Here is an 18867-nt window from a genome sequence, read left to right on the forward strand (position 1 = left end):
AAAAATATTTATTATTTGACATAAAAAAGTTTTTAAAATAATTTCTACAAAATTTTAACAAGTATTATCTATTTATTATGAATTTTTTTAATAAAAAAAATAAAATAATTTTTATAAAATTTAATACTAATAAATTTCTATCATATTATCTACAAACAAATTTATTACACGTGCGATCCTTTTTCTAATATATATATATGCACACACACAAGCACAACACCACCGCCAATCGCCGTCGATCGCGGTAAAGAGGACCTCCAACACGCCGTGACTGTTCTCCTCAAGAAAATGTGGATCTGCGCGTGTGGCGCAATTCCAGCGACAGGGTGCTGAGCTTGTCTTTGCCATGGTTTGAGTCCGATTCCGGTTCGGATTCGTCTCCGGCGGGGTTTGTTGGGTCTTGCGGGTCTCGGTGGCAGCCATCGTTGCCGAGTTTGGGTTTGATTTACACCACCACCGACACCGGCGAGGATGGGCCGGATGGCGGCACTAGACCAGTTTTTGTCGATTTGCTCTGAAGCTACAGGATGGATACAAGATGATATATCTGATGAGGGGAATTCCGAGTGTAGTATCAAGAATTCGGAAGAGGAGAGAGAGATTGTCATGGATGAAATTAGCCATCATCGAATGGTTGGAAGATCACAGGAAGAAGCTGAGGCCGGTGACACGGTGGATATGAAGAAGAAAGTGAAGAGGGGCTGGCTTAAGAAATTAAATGTCCTATCACGTATTACCAATAGGCAAGGGGAAGAAAATTTGAAGCCGAGTGATTTCAACTTGGAGTTGGGGACTAGAGTTCGAAGAGTTCTGGTTCATCTACATGGGAAGAGGTCAAAAGAATTGTCCTCCCTTTATGCAGGACGAGAATTTTCAGCACACAAGGGCTCAATCTTGACAATGAAATTCAGTCCCGATGGCCAGTACCTGGCAAGTGCCGGTGAAGACAGTGTCGTTCGTGTCTGGAAGGTGATGGAGTATGAGAGACCAAATCAATTTGACATTCAAGATACTGATCCTTCATGTTTGTACTTCTCAATGGATCATTTATCCAAATTTGCCCATCTTGACGTGGATAAAAACAAAATTGGTAGGATGAAGAGGTTGAGGAAATCAACGGAGTCAGCTTGTGTAATTTTCCCACCAAAAGTCTTTCGGATTTTGGAGAAACCTTTACATGAATTCCATGGACACAATGGTGAGGTCTTGGCTCTCTCATGGTCCAGGAAAGGGGTTAGTAATATCACAAATTTTATATTTTTGGTTTGCTTCTGTTATACTTTGTTAAAAAGCCATTATTGTTTTTCTTTAATTAATTACAGCGAAACCTCCAAGCCCTCGTCGTCGCCGCCGGCACCAAAGGTGACTGATGTCCTCATTTGAATGACTTCTTCGTAGGAGAGATGATGAAATTACGGATTTTATTTGTGGTATAATTATAAGGGTATAATTATCTTTTAACTAATTTAATATTTTAAAATAAATATTATTTAAAAAATAAGGACAAATTTGTCTTTTCTCATACTTTTAAAGGAGCCTATGTTTTAGACTCATATTTAGGACGGAGGGCACTCTAAATTACCTACCAATCTATTTTCTAACACTTGAAAAAAAAAAAAAAAATACACCTTCCCAATTCCTTCGGGTACTAAACCTTGCCATCCTCTTTCTCACAGATAAGCCTCCCGATATCAACCCCCCTCTGTCTCGAAATCGCCATGTCCATGCTACTCCGAGCCCTACCCATTGTAGCCCTCCGTTCCAAACCCCTCTCTCTCACACCCATCCCTCTGTTATACCTCAACTTCCACAAACTCCACAAACCCAACTTTTTTCTGAAAAGAAGCACTTCATCCATTTCTGCTTCTTCTATTCAATCTTCTTCCACAGAAGTTCTAATACCCAGTTCTGAACAACCACCAATCCCATTCAAAGACACCCTTGAATGGGTCAGTCGAACTGGGCTTTGTGGCGAATTGTCCGAAAATGATGTGGGTAAACGGGTGAGGCTTTGCGGGTGGGTCGCGCTTCACCGGATTCATGGGGGCCTAACTTTCCTCAATCTCAGAGATAATACTGGAATTGTACAGGTTTGAAATGAAAAAAAAAAAAAAAAAAAAAAAAACTTAATTTTATTCTTTTTCTTCTTTTTGTTCATGTGAATACAATTTTGCATTAAGGGTGCTTGTAAATTTAACAAAGCCATGTGTAACTGATAGAGTGAGGTGGTCATTTTGGTTTAAATTAAACTGGAGAGATATATGCTGGCTAAAGATTTTATTTTTATTTTGTGGGTATGACATTTCTCTTACTATTTTAGTTGAATTGTTAATAGTTATTGAACTTTGAGTTGTTTTGAACGGAATATTTTTTTAATTTTGAATTATTGGAAATGAATGTGTATATATGTATTGATTCTGGACTATGTACATACATATTTTCAAGAAGTTTGTTAACAAATTGATGTGACAAGGACAGTATTTGAATTGAAGGGAATGCTATATATATATATTTTGGGGTAGTTAATGGAACAATTATGGTATTTTAATACTTCAATGGAAGAAATAATGATGGCAGTGTCATCCTATATGTATTATTAGTATGCATAGTTTGTTTATATAGTATTCTTCTGATATTTCGTAGTCTATTGGGTTCCAGATTATTTTATGCCAAACAACTTTTGATCAAACTTCTGTTATGTGTATATGCAATTGTATTGGTTTTGATATTAATATTGCCAAGTTACTACTGTTGATTTTATTCTTAGTTGCTGTTGGCATTATTAATTTTAAGGTCACAACACTTCCTGACGAGTTTCCAGATGCTCATACTGTTGTGAATGACTCAAGACTTGAGTATGTTATTGCGGTGGAAGGCGTTGTTCGATCACGGCCAAGTGACTCGGTCAACAAGAAAATGAAGACTGGCACGATAGAGGTGTGTTATGTCTTGCTTCATGTAATTACTTGCTAGTATGGCTTATATTTTCAGTCCAACAATTGATGTGACGAATGCTGAAATTTAAACATCAATTTAATTCTTAACAAGCATAACAAAAATATAAGATTTGGCATGCCTATTTTTCCATTGATACATGATTTGAAACATATAATCAGTGCCAGAATATTGCTAAAATAAATCCAAGCAATTTAATTTTCCATAGCCAAAACCAGTATGCATAAATTGTAAAGAAATTGTTTTATAACTCCGTGTTGTCCAATTCCTTAAGCATATAAAGTGTATTATGCATTTTAGAACCTTCTAAAGTCCATTTAACCCATTTAGATTAATTAAAATAGGTTTAAAAATAATTCTGGGCAATTAAAACCAACATCCAGGTCGAGGTCCAACTGAGCAGGCTGAGTTGCCAACTGAGCAGGCTGAGTTGCCAACTTAGTCGGCTAAGTTGGTGCTGAAGTTGTCTTCTTCGTCTGTTCAGCCTCTGTAAACTCTAAAACTCTATAGTTAAGGCCTCTAAGCTTCAACCTAAGTCCCATATGTCCATATTAAATTATTTTAAGTGTTTTTGTAGGCAACGATTCAACTTAAACAACAGTTCATGCATTATAATTTAAGAATAAAGAAGTCGCTAAACAAGCATATATATAATCATGAAATTCTCTGTTTTAGTCCGATTAAGCATACATGATTATTCCGTTTTAATTGTTTAAGTCTCCTGAAATATCCTAAGCATGTATAGAAATACATACTGATTTAATTACATCTGATATGTAAACCAGATTAACGTTTATATTTCTTTACTCCTGAAGTTGTGTTAAGAATGTAAAGAACACGAGCCAAAGGAAAAGAGTTAGGATTAGAATTTGCCTTTAGGTCTCAATCCGAAACCTTGCACCGTCGTCTTCCCAAACTCTCTGGCGAACTCCTATTGTAAACCTTCCTCTATTCTCTCTCTGCCTCCACTATCGTGAATAAGGTTCTAAAACCCTATGAAGAACTTAATACTTATCTTTATAGGCAAAACTAAACCTAGGTTCAACTAAACCCTAATCTGATACTTAATCAGCCCATAGAACAAAACCTAATTTAAAACTATGTCTGCTACCAATTAAAAAAACACCGTTACATAATTAAAACATTTAACAATTAATTTAATTAAAAGAAAACAATTAATTCATTAATCCACATCAGCATATAATAAAGAAAGAAAAATTAAAACAATTAATTAATTAATTAATTCGATTAAAATAAAACAAATACTACAATTAATTCAATTAATTAACAATAAATAAACAAATACACAAATAGCCAAATAAACACATACAAATGCAAAAATTACAACAAAACCATAAAATAAACTACCGAAACTATCCATTTAAAATTAGGGGTATTACATTCTTCCCCCCTAACAAAAGGAATTCCGTTTTCGGAATTCGCTCTTACCTTCTTCCAATATTTTAGGAAACTATGAGCGAATGACATCCTCCCGTTCCCAAGTAGACTCAGCCTCATTGTGATGGCTCCACCGAACACACACCAAAGGTATAACCTTGTTGCAAAAAATTTGATCCCGACGGTCGACAATACGACATGGTGGCTCTAAATAAGTTGCATCCTGCTGCAACTCAATCTCCCCAACATCGATATGCTGATACCGATCCTCATCGCACAAAAATTTCCACAACATGGAAACATGAAACACGTTGTGTACGCGATCCAAATTATTCGGAAGTGCTAACCGATAAACGACAGCTCCAACTCGATTCATAATCATGAATGGACCGACAAATCGCGGAAACAATTTCCCTTTCTTTCCAAAGCGCATTACTCCTTTCATAGGAGACACTTTGAGTAGAACCTGATCTCCAACCCGAAACTCCAATGCACGAGTACGACGATCCGCATAACTCTTTTGCCTACTCTAGGCAGTGCGCATGCAATCCTTAATAAGAGCAATCTTCTCAAAAGTATCCTTGATAAACTCAGGACCCAAGAATCTGCTCTCGCCAACCTTTATCCAACAAATAGGCGATCGACATGGTCGGCCGTACAATGCCTCAAATGATGCCATCCCAATAGTCTTCTGGAAACTATTGTTATATGCAAACTCCACAAGTGGCAAATAATCCTTCCAGTGGCCCTTGAAGTCAAGAACACACGAACGTAGCATATCCTCCATAATCTGATTAACCCGCTGTAATACCCCTAATTTTACAAGGACAATTCTGGAATTTAATTATTGTATTTAATTGCATTTTATTTGATTATGTGTAATTTTATTGAATTATTTTAATTGGTTTAATTATTTAAGTGTTTTTATTTGAATTACTTGTTGTATTATTGTTATTTACTTGTGTTTTATTTTCTTTAAATTAAATGGTTTTATTTTTATGTTATGTGGTTGATTATTTTTAATCTCATGTGTATTTAATTGGATTTTATTTTAAAATGGATTAAAGTAATTATGTGAATTGACTTAGGGTTTTGCTTAAATTAAATCGTATCTTGGGTTTGAGCCGACTTGTAGTTGGTTTAGGATTTGAATTTAGGGTTTCAAATAAAACATATAAATATATAGGTATACGTCTGCCAAGGGTTTTTGTAAACCCTATTCACCATATCCACGTACCTAAGATACAGAGAGATTACAGAGAGCAACTGAGTGTGTTTTGTGAAACAAAATACAGAGAGAACCTTAAGAGATTAAGGGAGGGATTCAAGGAGGAGTTCTGGATTTAACTAGGAGCGGCAGAGGTTGATAACAACAATTGACGTTGCCGGAGTTGCTAGTGACGACAGTTTTAGATTTTCAACCCGAAATCAGAGGCAAGTCTTAATTCTTACTCTTTCCCTTTAATTCGTGTTCTGTGCATGCCTAGTTAGACCCTAGGGACTTAATAAAGGCTAAAATAGTTGTAAATAAACATAATAACATGTTTTATGTATATACGAATCTGGTTTAATACTAGTGAATTAACTGTTTTGCTTAATTGTGATACTCTGTTCTTTCTGTAGTTTGTGGTTAAGTTTGTTTTAAACTGAGGTTTGTAAATTTTATATTGGATGCCTTGTAAATAATCTAGGAGTGAGTTTAAACCCTAGAACAATATCTTAAAACAGTTTTGATTTTTACTAAATAAACCTATTGTAAGTTGCTTAAAGTTGTTATCAGAAATTCTGTAATCGTTGCTTCAAAACTTGTGTCTAATTCAGATCGTGGTTGCATATCAGTGGGTTAGGATTAATCTAGGACAAAGATTGAACCCTAGGACAACTATTAAAAACATTATAGAGGTCTGGGAAAACACCAGAGTCGAAGAAGATGAGGTAGAAACGGTCGACGGCATCTAAGGGAGTGAGTGCAGGCTCCAAAAGGGGGCAGAGCCGGCTCTATAACCCTTAGAGCCGGCTCCCAAAGGTTGGAGCCGGCTCTTGGCAGCCTTAGATCCGGCTCGTAGAGCCATAGAGCCGGCTCAATCAAATAAAAGGGCAGGCTCAATTTTTTTAGAGCCTGCTCTTGCCCAGAAATCTCATACAGTATGGTTTTTGTGCGTGTTTGGGCTGTACAGTGTTTTCAGAAACTGTTTAAAGGCTATTGTGAGGTGTAATTAAATGTTAGGGACTTATATTAAAATTGAAAATGCTTAGTATAATAATGGATTAAGGAAAAGAGTAATGAACAGCTCCAAGAAATGTTTATACGTTGCACTGTTTGGCTAAGAAATTTAATTACCGGAACTTAGCAAATTGTTGGTATATGAATTAATTATATTTAATCATATTTTCCACCATGTTATGAATGTAGTGAATTATCTGTAAATTCAACTATGATTGGTTTGGAATGAATTGGTACTTAATGGCTGTTAAAAGGTATCAGCTTATGGACTATATGTAGAATTTAAATACTATGCAATATTTTAGCTATTTAAATTGTTGGAGTATGATATTTAGGTTCTGAAGTGAATACCTAATTTTGTTATATATGTATGAATTTATATTGATGCATATTTGATGAGCACTGAAAAGTGCGCATTTAAACCCGTTAAGCTTAAGCATTCTAGTACCTTTATCTATCTTACTTTGCCGTTTTAGACTTATTATGTGATATTTATATTTTCAGGCACTAATCCCAAAATTGAGCTAACTCAGCCAAATAAGAGCTTAATTGAAGCAATCCTGAGATAAACCAAAGGAGGGAACAAAGTGGAGAAAGAAAGGAGCAAAAAGGAATCAAAGTTGTGCAGCTAAAAAGTTCGATTGATCCAACTTAGAGTTCGATCGATCGAACATCTATGATGGATCATAGTACTTCTCGATAGATCCAACCTTGGCCTTTGCTGAAATTCTAAGTTCGATCGATCCAACATCACCTTCGATCGATCGATCCAACATCACCTTCGATCGATCGAACCCTATTTTGTCCTATTCAAATGATTGATCTTATCCACAGTTGTACGCCTACCAACCACTTTTGTCCTTTTCCCCATAAATATCTTCGAAATATCTCAGCCTTGTCCTTATCCGGAGGAGTCAGACCACTTCGATCGATCCAAGATGCAGTTCGATCGATCGAACCCATCTTCGATCGATCCAAGTTAAGGTTCGATCGATCGAACTTCCTCCAGCGAGAAAAAGTTAAAGTCCAGCTCATTTATTCCGTCCTTCACCCAATCATTGGAGAATATGCCTTGCACGACCACAGCTCATCATAGGGTGTATTTGACCTACCTATATAAGGAATATGATACACTTTTGGGGGGGGGGGAGTCTAGAGTCTCTTGTCACACATTGAAAATCATCTTGGAGGCTATTCTTGGAGAGGAGGAAGGAGGGAAGCTAGAGCACCATTAGAGGAGATCTTCACCAACAAGGAGCAGCCATGGAGTTAGCCCTTGAGGGTTGGATCATCACTACCATGAGTGTCTAGACATCCTCTTGGGGCTAGAGTTAGCCCCAAACATGCTTTCTATAATCTAATCTTGTGTATTATTGAGAGATTAGTGTTGTATGATACATCTTGATATTCATGTATATATAAATCTTGATTATTTCATGGTTTGTATGGTTTAATGCTTCCAATTGACTATTCTATTCTACCCATATGTCTATGTATGCTAGAGTAGGATACTCATGTGCTTATCTCTAGATTTTGTGTTTTTGATACATGTCTATATGTATTGATGCTATAGATCTAGAGATTATCAAGATGATATGCTTAATGAATGCTATTTTGGTTCATTTGATGGTTTATGCCTATTCTTGATGGTTTGTGCCTCTCCCCTAGTCTAGATAACTTTATTTTCATGCTAGTAGTGTAGATTTAGTGTAGTGGTAGTGTAATGTTAGATGGGAGGACAATCTACTCTTGATATTTGATGTTCTATGCTTGTGAGTCCAAATGACATATTCCTCTAATATTGTGTTGTATGTGGATTGTGAGCTTAATGAAGGATTAATGACTAGTTATGATATGTTGTATTTTTCACATGTGTTTAGACAATTTATTCCTCTCCCAATAGATATTTTGTACCTCTCACATGATGTTTAGATAATGCATGTTTAACTAAGTCATCCTTATGGATTGCTTGGACTATGAGCTTAATGAAAGATTTAATGACTTGATTTGATATTTTGTTCTCTTCACATGATGTCTAGACAATATATTCCTCTACCAATAGATGTATTGTGGCCTCACACATGTTGATTGAGACAATTTGCACTTGTTGAGTCACCCTTACCAATTGAATGTCTTTTACACACACAACATTGTTGCAACACATTCATTTCCCTCATTAGTCACTTGATTATGGTTTGAAATAGTATTATTTGGTGGTGATCTCTACACCCCAAGACCTTTCCTTCTTACTTACTCTTTATCTTATTGCATTTTAATTAATTCTTTTCTAGAAGTAATTAACCAACCCAATTCTCTTTTGCAATTATTTGGTACGCTAGAGTCGAAGTTGAAATTCCAACACGTATAATCCCTTGGGACGATCCCTACTCACTCTTGCTACGTTAGTAGTAGTGTTGGTAGTGGTTTTTATAAATTTAAATTTGACATAAAAGGCTTTTCTTGAACCACACATTCACTACATTCAGTTTGGCGTATTGGAACGGCCGTCGTCAGATTTTGGCGCCGTTGCCGGGGATTAACGGTTTTGTTGGAATTAAACTAGACAATAGTGTTCATTAGATTGCTTCTATTTTTATTTTATTTTCCATTGTATATTCTTTTCTCTTGATTCTCATTATTATTTGTTCAATTAGGTACTTGACTACAAGGAAGGCGAACTTTGGAACTTAAAGCAATCATTGGAGCTTAAAAGCTAAATTTGGAGTTGAAGTGCTAAAGGACCATTGTGACCAATTCTTGGCTCTCTTGTATTTTAATTGTTTCACTTCTTTGTATGCTTGTGATAGCCCTTGTTGAGGCTCATTTTATTGCTAAATTTTTGTCCAAGCATAGGCCCTTGTTGAGGCCAATTTTTTCTTGCATTTGGGTTTTAATTGTGAATGGAGGAATTGTTTGATCCAAGTTTGGGGGGGAATTACATCCCTTCACCTTATGCTCCTCCATCATATTTTAATCCTTATGAGATTGAGTCCAATTCATTTCATGCATCATCTTATTATGGACTTGATCACTCATTTAATCCTTCTTATGACTATTGCTCTCCACAACCATTTTATAATGAATCAATTCCACCACCTTCTAAGTACTCACCCGGATTTGAAGAAAAAGTGTTAGCTTTACTTGATGTGCATATTTCACACACTTCACTTATTAATTCTCATTCTCAAGCTTTAGCCAACTTAGAAGCTCAAGTTGAGCAAATTGCAAGTACTCTTTCTCATCAAGAGGAGGAGGAAGAGGCAAATGAAAAAATGGCAAGAACTTCAATGAATATAGATGAGGATGATGAGAGTGAGGAGAATGAAACAAGTGAGCTAATGCCTAGCACTCTATCTTGTATAGAAGAGGAAGTAGCAAGTGAGTTAGTGGCTAATCCAATAGAACATAACATGATTAATGAGGACTTTCCTTGTTTTGATTATGATTTTATCTCGGAGATGGCTACTCTAGAGAGTGAGGAGATGTTGACCACACTTGAGGAACGAGAGAAGGAGGATGAACTTGTTGAAGAGGGTCTTTCTTCTATTATCTCTAATGACCCTCTTGAGGAATGTCTTTTGGAAATGTATGAAAATTGTGGTTTTGACTTTAAAAGCTCTAAAAATGAAATAAACTCTCTAATGGACTCCTTAGCTTACTTAGAAGGTGAGAAAATGGTAATTTACGAGGAGGAGAAGAGGGATGAAGAGAGGGTGTTTCTTATTAATCCAAATGAGTCTTTGAAAGACAATACCTCACCAATTATCAATGTGGATGATCATTTGAATGTGTTTCAAGAACACAACAAAGAGGCAAGCCTAACCATGATTGATTTTGTTTTCAAGACCGTGGATGAAAGGAACAATATCATCTCTTTTATTTCTTTTCAAGTCATTCTTTTGGAGGATGATTTTATTGTCATAAGTGGGACATTAAATGAGAAAAGTGAAAAGAGGGTCAATAAGGATGTTTCATATCCAGTTTTTGATTCATTTGATTAGTAAGTTGACCTAACGTCTTGCTAGAGACGTTAAACACTAGTATTCGTAGAGTTTCACAACTCTATTCCTCCCTCATTTCTATCTTGCATTTTGATTCTTGCGAAGTCTAGATACTGTTTTTGTGGTTCATATACATTGGAAGGAACTGAGTAAGGGGTTGCGTGAGCATTCAAGTCATTTTGAGCATTTAGGCATAATTTCGATCGATCCAAGTTTTGGTTCGATCGATCGAATTTTGGTTCGATCGATCCAACTATGGAGTCGATCGATCCAGCTCTCATTTTGCACCCAACACTTAGAAAAATTTTGGACCTGCATCCAAATTCCAAAATGCATGCTCTCGGGATCTCCAAATTTTCAAAAGTTCGATCGATCGTAAACCATTTCGATCGATCGAACTACCTTTCGATCGATCCAACATATGGTTCGATCGATCATGAGTCCCAACATTTAGAAAAATTTTGGACCTGCATCCAAATTCCAAAATGCATGCTCTCGGGACTTTTCAAAATTTTTCATGTTCGATCGATCGAATTCCAAGTTCGATCGATCCAAGGTTCCAACACGTATCAACTCTTGAACCCTTAAACTTGTACATTCTTTATCCTTTTCGATCGATCGAAATTTGCATCTCATTAATTTAATTTCCTTTGAAAAAAAAAAAAAAAAATCCAAAATTTCAACAAAATGCCATTAAGAGTGGAGACCTAAGTTCGATCGATCGAACTCTGCATATCGTGTTTTTAAAATATAACTGAGTTGGATCGATCACTTTGGATCGATCCAACTTCAAAAGGAAACTAAACCCTAGTCTCCCTCTTCTCTCAATCTCATCTCAATCCGGCCAACCTCCATCACAATCATCTTCCTCATCTCCGGCGAGCCAATTTCGGCCAGATCATGCCTCCGCGGTACAAGAGTACAGCCAGGAGATCTTCGGGGCCACAGCGACCCCGCAGACATATACGGCCCAGGATAGAGATGGTTGCAGAGCCCATGCTCAGGAGGAGCCCACACAGGCTACTCCCCCTCAGTCCCCATCCCACGAGGCTGAGGAGGGAGCTGACCACATGCCATCTACATCCCAGGCTCCTCCAGCCTTCACACCATCACCTTCTCCTGTGCGCCATCAGGCAGATGCAGCCGCCATGCCATCACCGCAGCCACCTCTACCGGCTCAGCGCCGTGACCAGTTGCTGCCGAGATATGCAGCCATGACCGTGGCTCAGGAGTCGTACTTCGATACTTCGTACTTCGATACTGCGTACTTCTCCGAGTCTATCCTGACCCGGTCTGGCTATCAGGATATCATGCAGCGGGGCCTCTCAGCCATCTTTGCCCCAGTCACTGGCCTTGTATACCCGCGACTGGTGCGGTTATTCTTTCAGCATCTCCGGCCCTCGCCACGATTTACCGCGGAGATGATCACTACACTGGACGGCCACGAGATTGTCATCACAGTTGACACTCTGGCCCGTGCTTGCCGGTGCCCATACCGGTGTCCACCTGAGCTCGCAGAGACATACCCGAGGCTGCATAGGCCTTCATTTTCTGACATGGCTGTCTCCTTGACAGGCCATCATGCCGGTGGTCAGACATTCGCCACCAGGACCTTCTTGCCTGACGACTTCTGGTTCATCGACACAGTTCTTTTCCAGAACATTTACATGGCGGGCCACAAGATCCAGAGGCGTCATGACTACTTGACAGCTCTTTACGCTTTTTACACGGGCTGCTGGGTATCTATCCCAGTCCTCATCTGGAGCGTGATGAGGTTGCTGTATGATTCTTTCATTTCCAGGAAGGACCCTAAGCGGTCCAAGGTCCTGCCTTTCGGACACCTCATCACGCAGATCCTTCTTGATCAGCGCTACAGAGTGCCCCCAGATGAGGAGCCCCTTGCACGGTCCAGCTTCTATAGGAGGAGCGACTGGAATAAGAGCTACAATGCTCTTATTCGGAGTCTTCAGGAGCCAGCTGTAGAGGCAACAGCTGAACTAGAGGAGGAGGAGGCAGCCCAGGCACAGCCGGCACCTCCAGCAGCAGCAGATATCGCAGCGGACGACGCACCAGTCGGTCCGGCTACCGATCGTATGGACATTGACCTGGAGCGACCTGCGGAGGAGTATGCCGATGCTGCAGATGATGCTGATGCCGATGATACCAGTGATCGAGCCGCTGCTCAGGAGCGAGTTTGGGAGTCTTCTTCAGAGGCATCTCTGCCTGAGTCTCTAGTTCCCACTCCCGGATTCGGAACACGCTTGCAGACACTAGAGGAGGACGTAGCAGTCATGCGAGCCGACATCACTGCCCACCGAGCTGAGTTCACCTCTTTCAGGGCGGATGTCATGGCTTGCTTTGCCGATCTCTCCAGCCGACTCCCTGCACCTGCACCTCCAGCCACTGCAGATCTTCACGATCAGGCCTCCTGAGACTCCACTTCCAGTTGTTCTATGCTTTCATTTCTTTTATTCTGGATCTGTATTATACTGTCACTGTTACTGTATTATACTTTGCGGCCGGTCTGTCGGCTTTATTATTTTATTGATGTACCTGCACTTTATATTCTCTATATATTGCTTTTTGATTATGGATGTCTCTTAGTATCTCATATTTGTATGTTTGACTCCATCAGGTACACCACAGTGACTTCAGTGAGAGAGTGCTGCCCAATTTTTCAGGACCACTCTTATACCTCTCTCTCTATTCTCTATTTATCCCATTTTACACTTGCATGTCCACTGTGCACTGATTATCCTATCTTGTTATCTAATGAGTTTATCCGAGTGCAAACTTTTCAGGACCACCGTTTATCCCAAGTTTGGGGGGGCTATGCCACCTACTTTGGATACTTCTATCCCGATCATTCATGTCTAAAGCACTGATATACTCTTTCCTTTGTTCTCTTCACACATTGAGGACAATGTGCAATTTAAGTTTGGGGGTATTGGTGTATATTTCAGTGTTACTTTAAAATTCAAATTTTGAGCATGTCTTGTGTATTTGAGGGATATTTCTATACTTGGTCCATTTCTAGCTATGATTTTGATCTTTTGAGAACTATATTGCTTAAAATTTAAAAATTACTTGACTTGAGAGTCCAATACTCCTTGTATGCCTTGAGGATGCCATTTAGGAGTAAATTTTTCAAAAGATTGATATCTTGCTTGCATTTGTGGTCCACATCATCCTGAATATGTGATTGTTTTGAGATTCATTCTAGGATTCTACACTAGCACCGGTGTACACTAGCATTCATTTGTGGGGTACATGCTTTGTTGATTATTGAATTGGTTATATCCCAATTGGGCTAGTAGTGCATTGAAAGCTTTCATTCTTGATAAAGGTGGATAACAACCCCTTTTCATTGAGTAGCCGGGATTCTTGCCTCATTAAGCAGTGAACTTCTCGCGCCGAAAGGTGGAGGGCCCAAACTCTAGGTTAATAATTGAATTGATTATTTCAAAAAAAAAAAAAAAAAAAAAAAAAGAAAAAGAAAAAGAAAAAGAAGTTGCAAAAGCAATAAAAGTGAGGATTTCTCCCAAAAGGCGAGAAGTGGGAAATGATTAGATGGTTGTTGTCTTGATTTGTAGCCTAGTTGATTTGAGTTTGTAAGTCCGTTGGGGAGTCTTAACACCTAATGCCCTAAAGCCATCTGGTTTGGGAGTCATTGACCTAAAGCTCGCTACATGAATCTTCTAGAAAGCATAAGAGATCAACACATTGCACAATACTTCCATCTTTGATCCTCAATAAAAAATAAAAAAAATAAAATAAAAATAGAGTGAAAAGAATAAGCGCACCTAGAACAATAAAGCTTTAATAAAAGGTCCACTCTCTTATCTTGATGATCGGTACTAGATTTGTGTGCTAGTTTGAGGGTAAGGATGTGATTACTTTTCTAGTTGGCTAAGATAGCAATACACTTGATGCCGGACCTCTCACATGGTATCTAGACTTGTTTCGATTTTCATGATCATTTTCTTGATATGTGGAGGACCATGCTTGCTTGCTTGATATTGAAATTTTGGGAGATTGCTTAGAAACGGTTGAAAAATTGCATACTTGAGGTAGTTTTCTCCCAATACTTGTTTGCAATATTGGTGCCTCTTTTGAAAGAATAAGCTTAATGTTTGTGGGTACCATTTCTGGAAACCCTCACGAGACTTTACTCGTCCATTAGGGGTAACCTAGGGGTTTAAAAGGCTTGTTGCATATGCTAAATGCAATCGTGTTCCCTGCGAAAGTGGCGCTATCATTTTACTTGCTTTCCAGTTTATACTTGTTTAGTTGTTCATTTCATTCCTTTACTTCTTAGTTCATTGCTAGGGACTAGCAATATTTAAGTTTGGGGGTGTGATGAGCACTGAAAAGTGCGCATTTAAACCCGTTAAGTTTAAGCATTCTAGTACCTTTATCTATCTTATTTTGCCGTTTTAGACTTATTACGTGATATTTATATTTTCAGGCACTAATCCCAAAATTGAGCTAACTCAGCCAAATAAGAGCTTAATTGAAGCAATCCTGAGATAAACCAAAGGAGGGAGCAAAGTGGAGAAAGAAAGGAGCAAAAAAGAATCAAAGTTGTGCAGCTGAAAAGTTCGATCGATCCAACTTAGAGTTCGATCGATCGAACATCTATGATCGATCACAGTACTTCTCGATAGATCCAACCTTGGCCTTTGCTGAAATTCCAAGTTCGATCGATCCAACATCACCTTCGATCGATCGAACCCTATTTTGTCCTATTCAAATGATTGATCTTATCCACAGTTGTACGCCTACCAACCACTTTTGTCCTTTTCCCCATAAATATCTTCGAAATATCTCAGCCTTGTCCTTATCCGGAGGAGTCAGACCACTTTGATCGATCCAAGATGCAATTCGATCGATCGAACCCATCTTCGATCGATCCAAGTTAAGGTTCGATCGATCGAACTTCCTCCAGCGAGAAAAAGTTAAAGTCCAGCTCATTTATTCCGTCCTTCACCCAATCATTGGAGAATATGCCTTACACGACCACAGCTCATCATAGGGTGTATTTGACCTACCTATATAAGGAATATGATACACTTTTTGGGGGGGAGTCTAAAGTCTCTTGTCACATTGAAAATCATCTTGGAGGCTATTCTTGGAGAGGAGGAAGGAGGGAAGCTAGAGCACAATTGGAGGAGATCTTCACCAACAAGGAGCAGCCATGGAGTTAGCCCTTGAGGGTTGGATCATCACTACCATGAGTGTCTAGACATCCTCTTGGGGCTAGAGTTAGCCCAAGCATGCTTTCTATACTCTAATCTTGTGTATTATTGAGAGATTAGTGTTGTATAATACATCTTGATATTCATGTATATATAAATCTTGATTATTTCATGGTTTGTATGGTTTAATGCTTCCAATTGACTATTCTATTCTACCCATATGTCTATGTATGCTAGAGTAGGATATTCATGTGCTTATCTCTAGATTTAGTGTTTTTGATGCATGTCTATGTGTATTGATGCTATAGATCTAGAGATTATCAAGATGATATGTTTAATGAATGCTATTTTGGTTCATTTGATGGTTTATGCCTATTCTTGATGGTTTGTGCCTCTCCCCTAGTCTAGATAGCTTTATTTTCATGCTAGTAGTGTAGATTTAGTGTAGTGGTAGTGTAATGTTAGATGGGAGGACAATCTACTCTTGATGTTTGATGTTCCATGCTTGTGAGTCCAAATGGCATATTCCTCTAATATTGTGTTGTATGTGGATTGTGAGCTTAATGAAGGATTAATGACTAGTTATGATATGTTGTATCTTTCACATGTGTTTAGACAATTTATTCCTCTCCCAATAGATATTTTGTACCTTTCACATGATGTTTAGATAATGCATGTTTAACTAAGTCATCCTTATGGATTGCTTGGACTATGAGCTTAATGAAAGATTTAATGACTTGATTTGATATTTTGTTCTCTTCACATGATGTCTAGACAATATATTCCTTTACTAATAGATGTATTGTGGCCTCACATATGTTGATTGAGACAATTTGCACTTGTTGAGTCACCCTTACCAATTGAATGTCTTTTACACACACAACATTGTTGCAACACATTCATTTCCCTCATTAGTCACTTGATTATGGTTTGGAATAGTATTGTTTGGTGGTGATCTCTATACCCCAAGACCTTTCCTTCTTACTTACTCTTTATCTTATTGCATTTTAATTAATTCTTTTCTAGAAGTAATCAACCAACCCAATTCTCTTTTGCAATCATTTGGTACGCTAGAGTCGAAGTTGAAATTCCAACACGTATAATCCCTTGGGACGATCCCTACTCACTCTTGCTACGTTAGTAGTAGTGTTGGTAGTGGTTTTTATAAATTTAAATTTGACATAAAAGGCTTTTCTTGAACCACACATTCACTACATTCAGTTTGGCGTATTGGAACGGCCGTCGTCAATATTTTGTTGGAGGATGTAAAGGGTTACATTTGTCATTGCAGTTTACAGCATTGGATATGATTTTAGGCTCTGTACTGAATGCCTAATATTTATGTATATGCATTTAATTTATCTTGTGCATATTCTGGAGTATGGTTGTTGACTATTTAATACTGTATTTGTCAACTGTGTTAGCTGGAGGATTGTATATACCGGTATAGGACGGTGACATACTAGGTATGGACTAGTTAAAACACTAAGTTCTACCTAATTTGGATTGAGGTATGGATTACTCATAAAGGTTCAGTCCATCACCTACATGTGTTATATCAATTGTGAATTGAGTGACCTACTTTTGGTTTCAGGATGGATTCGTTACATGTATCAATTATAATATATTTGATTGATATTTTGTACCAGGAGGATGGACTTTATATATTTTATTATATGTGCCATGGTATGAGCCTGAGTCTCAGGACTATGGTTAGGGTGCGTATATCACCTAGGATGGATAACTGGACATAGGTGTTGTTCCCTGGTAAGTCTAGGTATTTCATGCCCACCCTTGTGTGCGATTTGCATGGTACCTCTACTCAGGCTTAGATAGACCTACTGGACTAGCGAGCGTCCTATAGTGTGTACTATATATACATATATGGACTACTCTAGATATTGTTGTGTCTTTCTAGGATGTATCTGCGTATCGGATTACTGTTTCGATCGTAGTAGAATAGGACTTGCATGTGGGCCTGACCCACTCCTTTATTTTTCAAGTGTTCGTCAGTTCCAGGGCTAGAGCTTGGACGTGTAGAGCAGATACATATATTCATTCCTCCGACTACGTAGGAATCTTCTCTATGTTAGCTTTAGATTCTATTTCAGTTATTTCAGTTTCGGTTTGAGAATTTTAATAAAGGGGTCCACTGGATGGATTCCCAAGTTGTAAACTTATGTGGAGGTTTTGGAATATCAGATTTGATTAATTATGATTCAAGGATTTTCTTTTTTTCAGTTTCTTTCCGCTTATTATATTATTTCTTATTTCACCTAGTATTCTGTGTTCGTTATAAAATACTTTAATTGTTTGACATCCCTCGGGTTTGGGCCGGGCCTGATCAACCCGTGTCCCGGATCCGAGGGGTATCATACCCGCTCTGTCTGTCCATCAGTCTGAGGATGATAAGCAATGCTAAGATGTAACTCTGTACCCAAAACCTGCTGAAAACTCTTCCAAAAACCTAACACAAAGCTCGAATCCCTGTCCGATATAATAGACAACGGAATACCATGCAACTTTACAATCTTTATAATGTAAAGTCTCGCCAACTGCTCCGATGTGAAGTCAGTGCGAATAGGCAAGAAATGACCTGATTTAGTCAACCTATCCACGATGATCCAAATGGAATTGTGATCCTTGAAGGAATTAGGCAATCCCTCCACAAAATCCACAAAAATGCTCTCCCATTTCCACTCCGGTATCGGTAGTGAATGTAGACCTCCTGGCGACCACTGATGATCAATCTTGACCATCTGACAAGTACTACACTGAGAAACAAAAAGAGCAATGTCTCTCTTCATACCTGCCCACCAAAACTGCCGCTTCATATCCTGAGACATCTTGTCTCCTCCTGGATGAACAGAAAACTCAAAATGATGAGTCTCAATCATTACATCCTTCCTTAAATAATCAGCAAAAGGTACCACTAAACGTCCCTTGTACCTCAAACCTCCATCAGCCCCAACATGGTAAAATGGGACCTCCCCAGCAGTTATCTCTGTAACTTTGTCAATGCACTGCAGATCCGTGAGTTGCGCCCTCAAAACTTTGTGAATGATAGAAGGTGTAACTACCATGCAAGCTA

General features: G+C 38.4%; 1 protein-coding gene across 2 annotated transcripts; it reads left to right on the forward strand.

The window, feature by feature from the left end:
• The first annotated feature begins 1341 nt into the window (after positions 1–1341).
• LOC132300132 (uncharacterized) lies at positions 1342–14356 on the forward strand. 2 transcript variants are annotated; one of them, XM_059797095.1, is made up of 3 exons: positions 1373–2090; positions 2794–2937; positions 9232–14356. In XM_059797095.1, exon 3 carries the CDS (start codon positions 11649–11651, stop codon positions 13008–13010), a length of 1362 nt encoding a protein of 453 aa, XP_059653078.1. In that variant the 5' UTR covers positions 1373–2090; positions 2794–2937; positions 9232–11648; the 3' UTR covers positions 13011–14356. The 2 variants fall into 2 exon arrangements, with proteins under 2 accessions (XP_059653079.1, XP_059653078.1); XM_059797096.1 differs by lacking the exon at positions 2794–2937 and having other exon boundaries at positions 1342–2090.
• Positions 14357–18867: the final 4511 nt, after the last annotated feature.

This window comes from Cornus florida, unplaced genomic scaffold (assembly GCF_030987335.1).
Source record: "Cornus florida cultivar Cherokee Brave unplaced genomic scaffold, ASM3098733v1 CherokeeBrave_3.0.0_Hap2_Chr03, whole genome shotgun sequence".
Taxonomy (NCBI): Eukaryota; Viridiplantae; Streptophyta; class Magnoliopsida; order Cornales; family Cornaceae; genus Cornus; species Cornus florida.

Coding starts and splice junctions, on each gene's coding strand:
- LOC132300132 (XM_059797096.1), top strand. CDS start 11,649: ATGCCATCTACATCCCAGGCTCCTCCAGCCTTCACACCATCACCTTCT.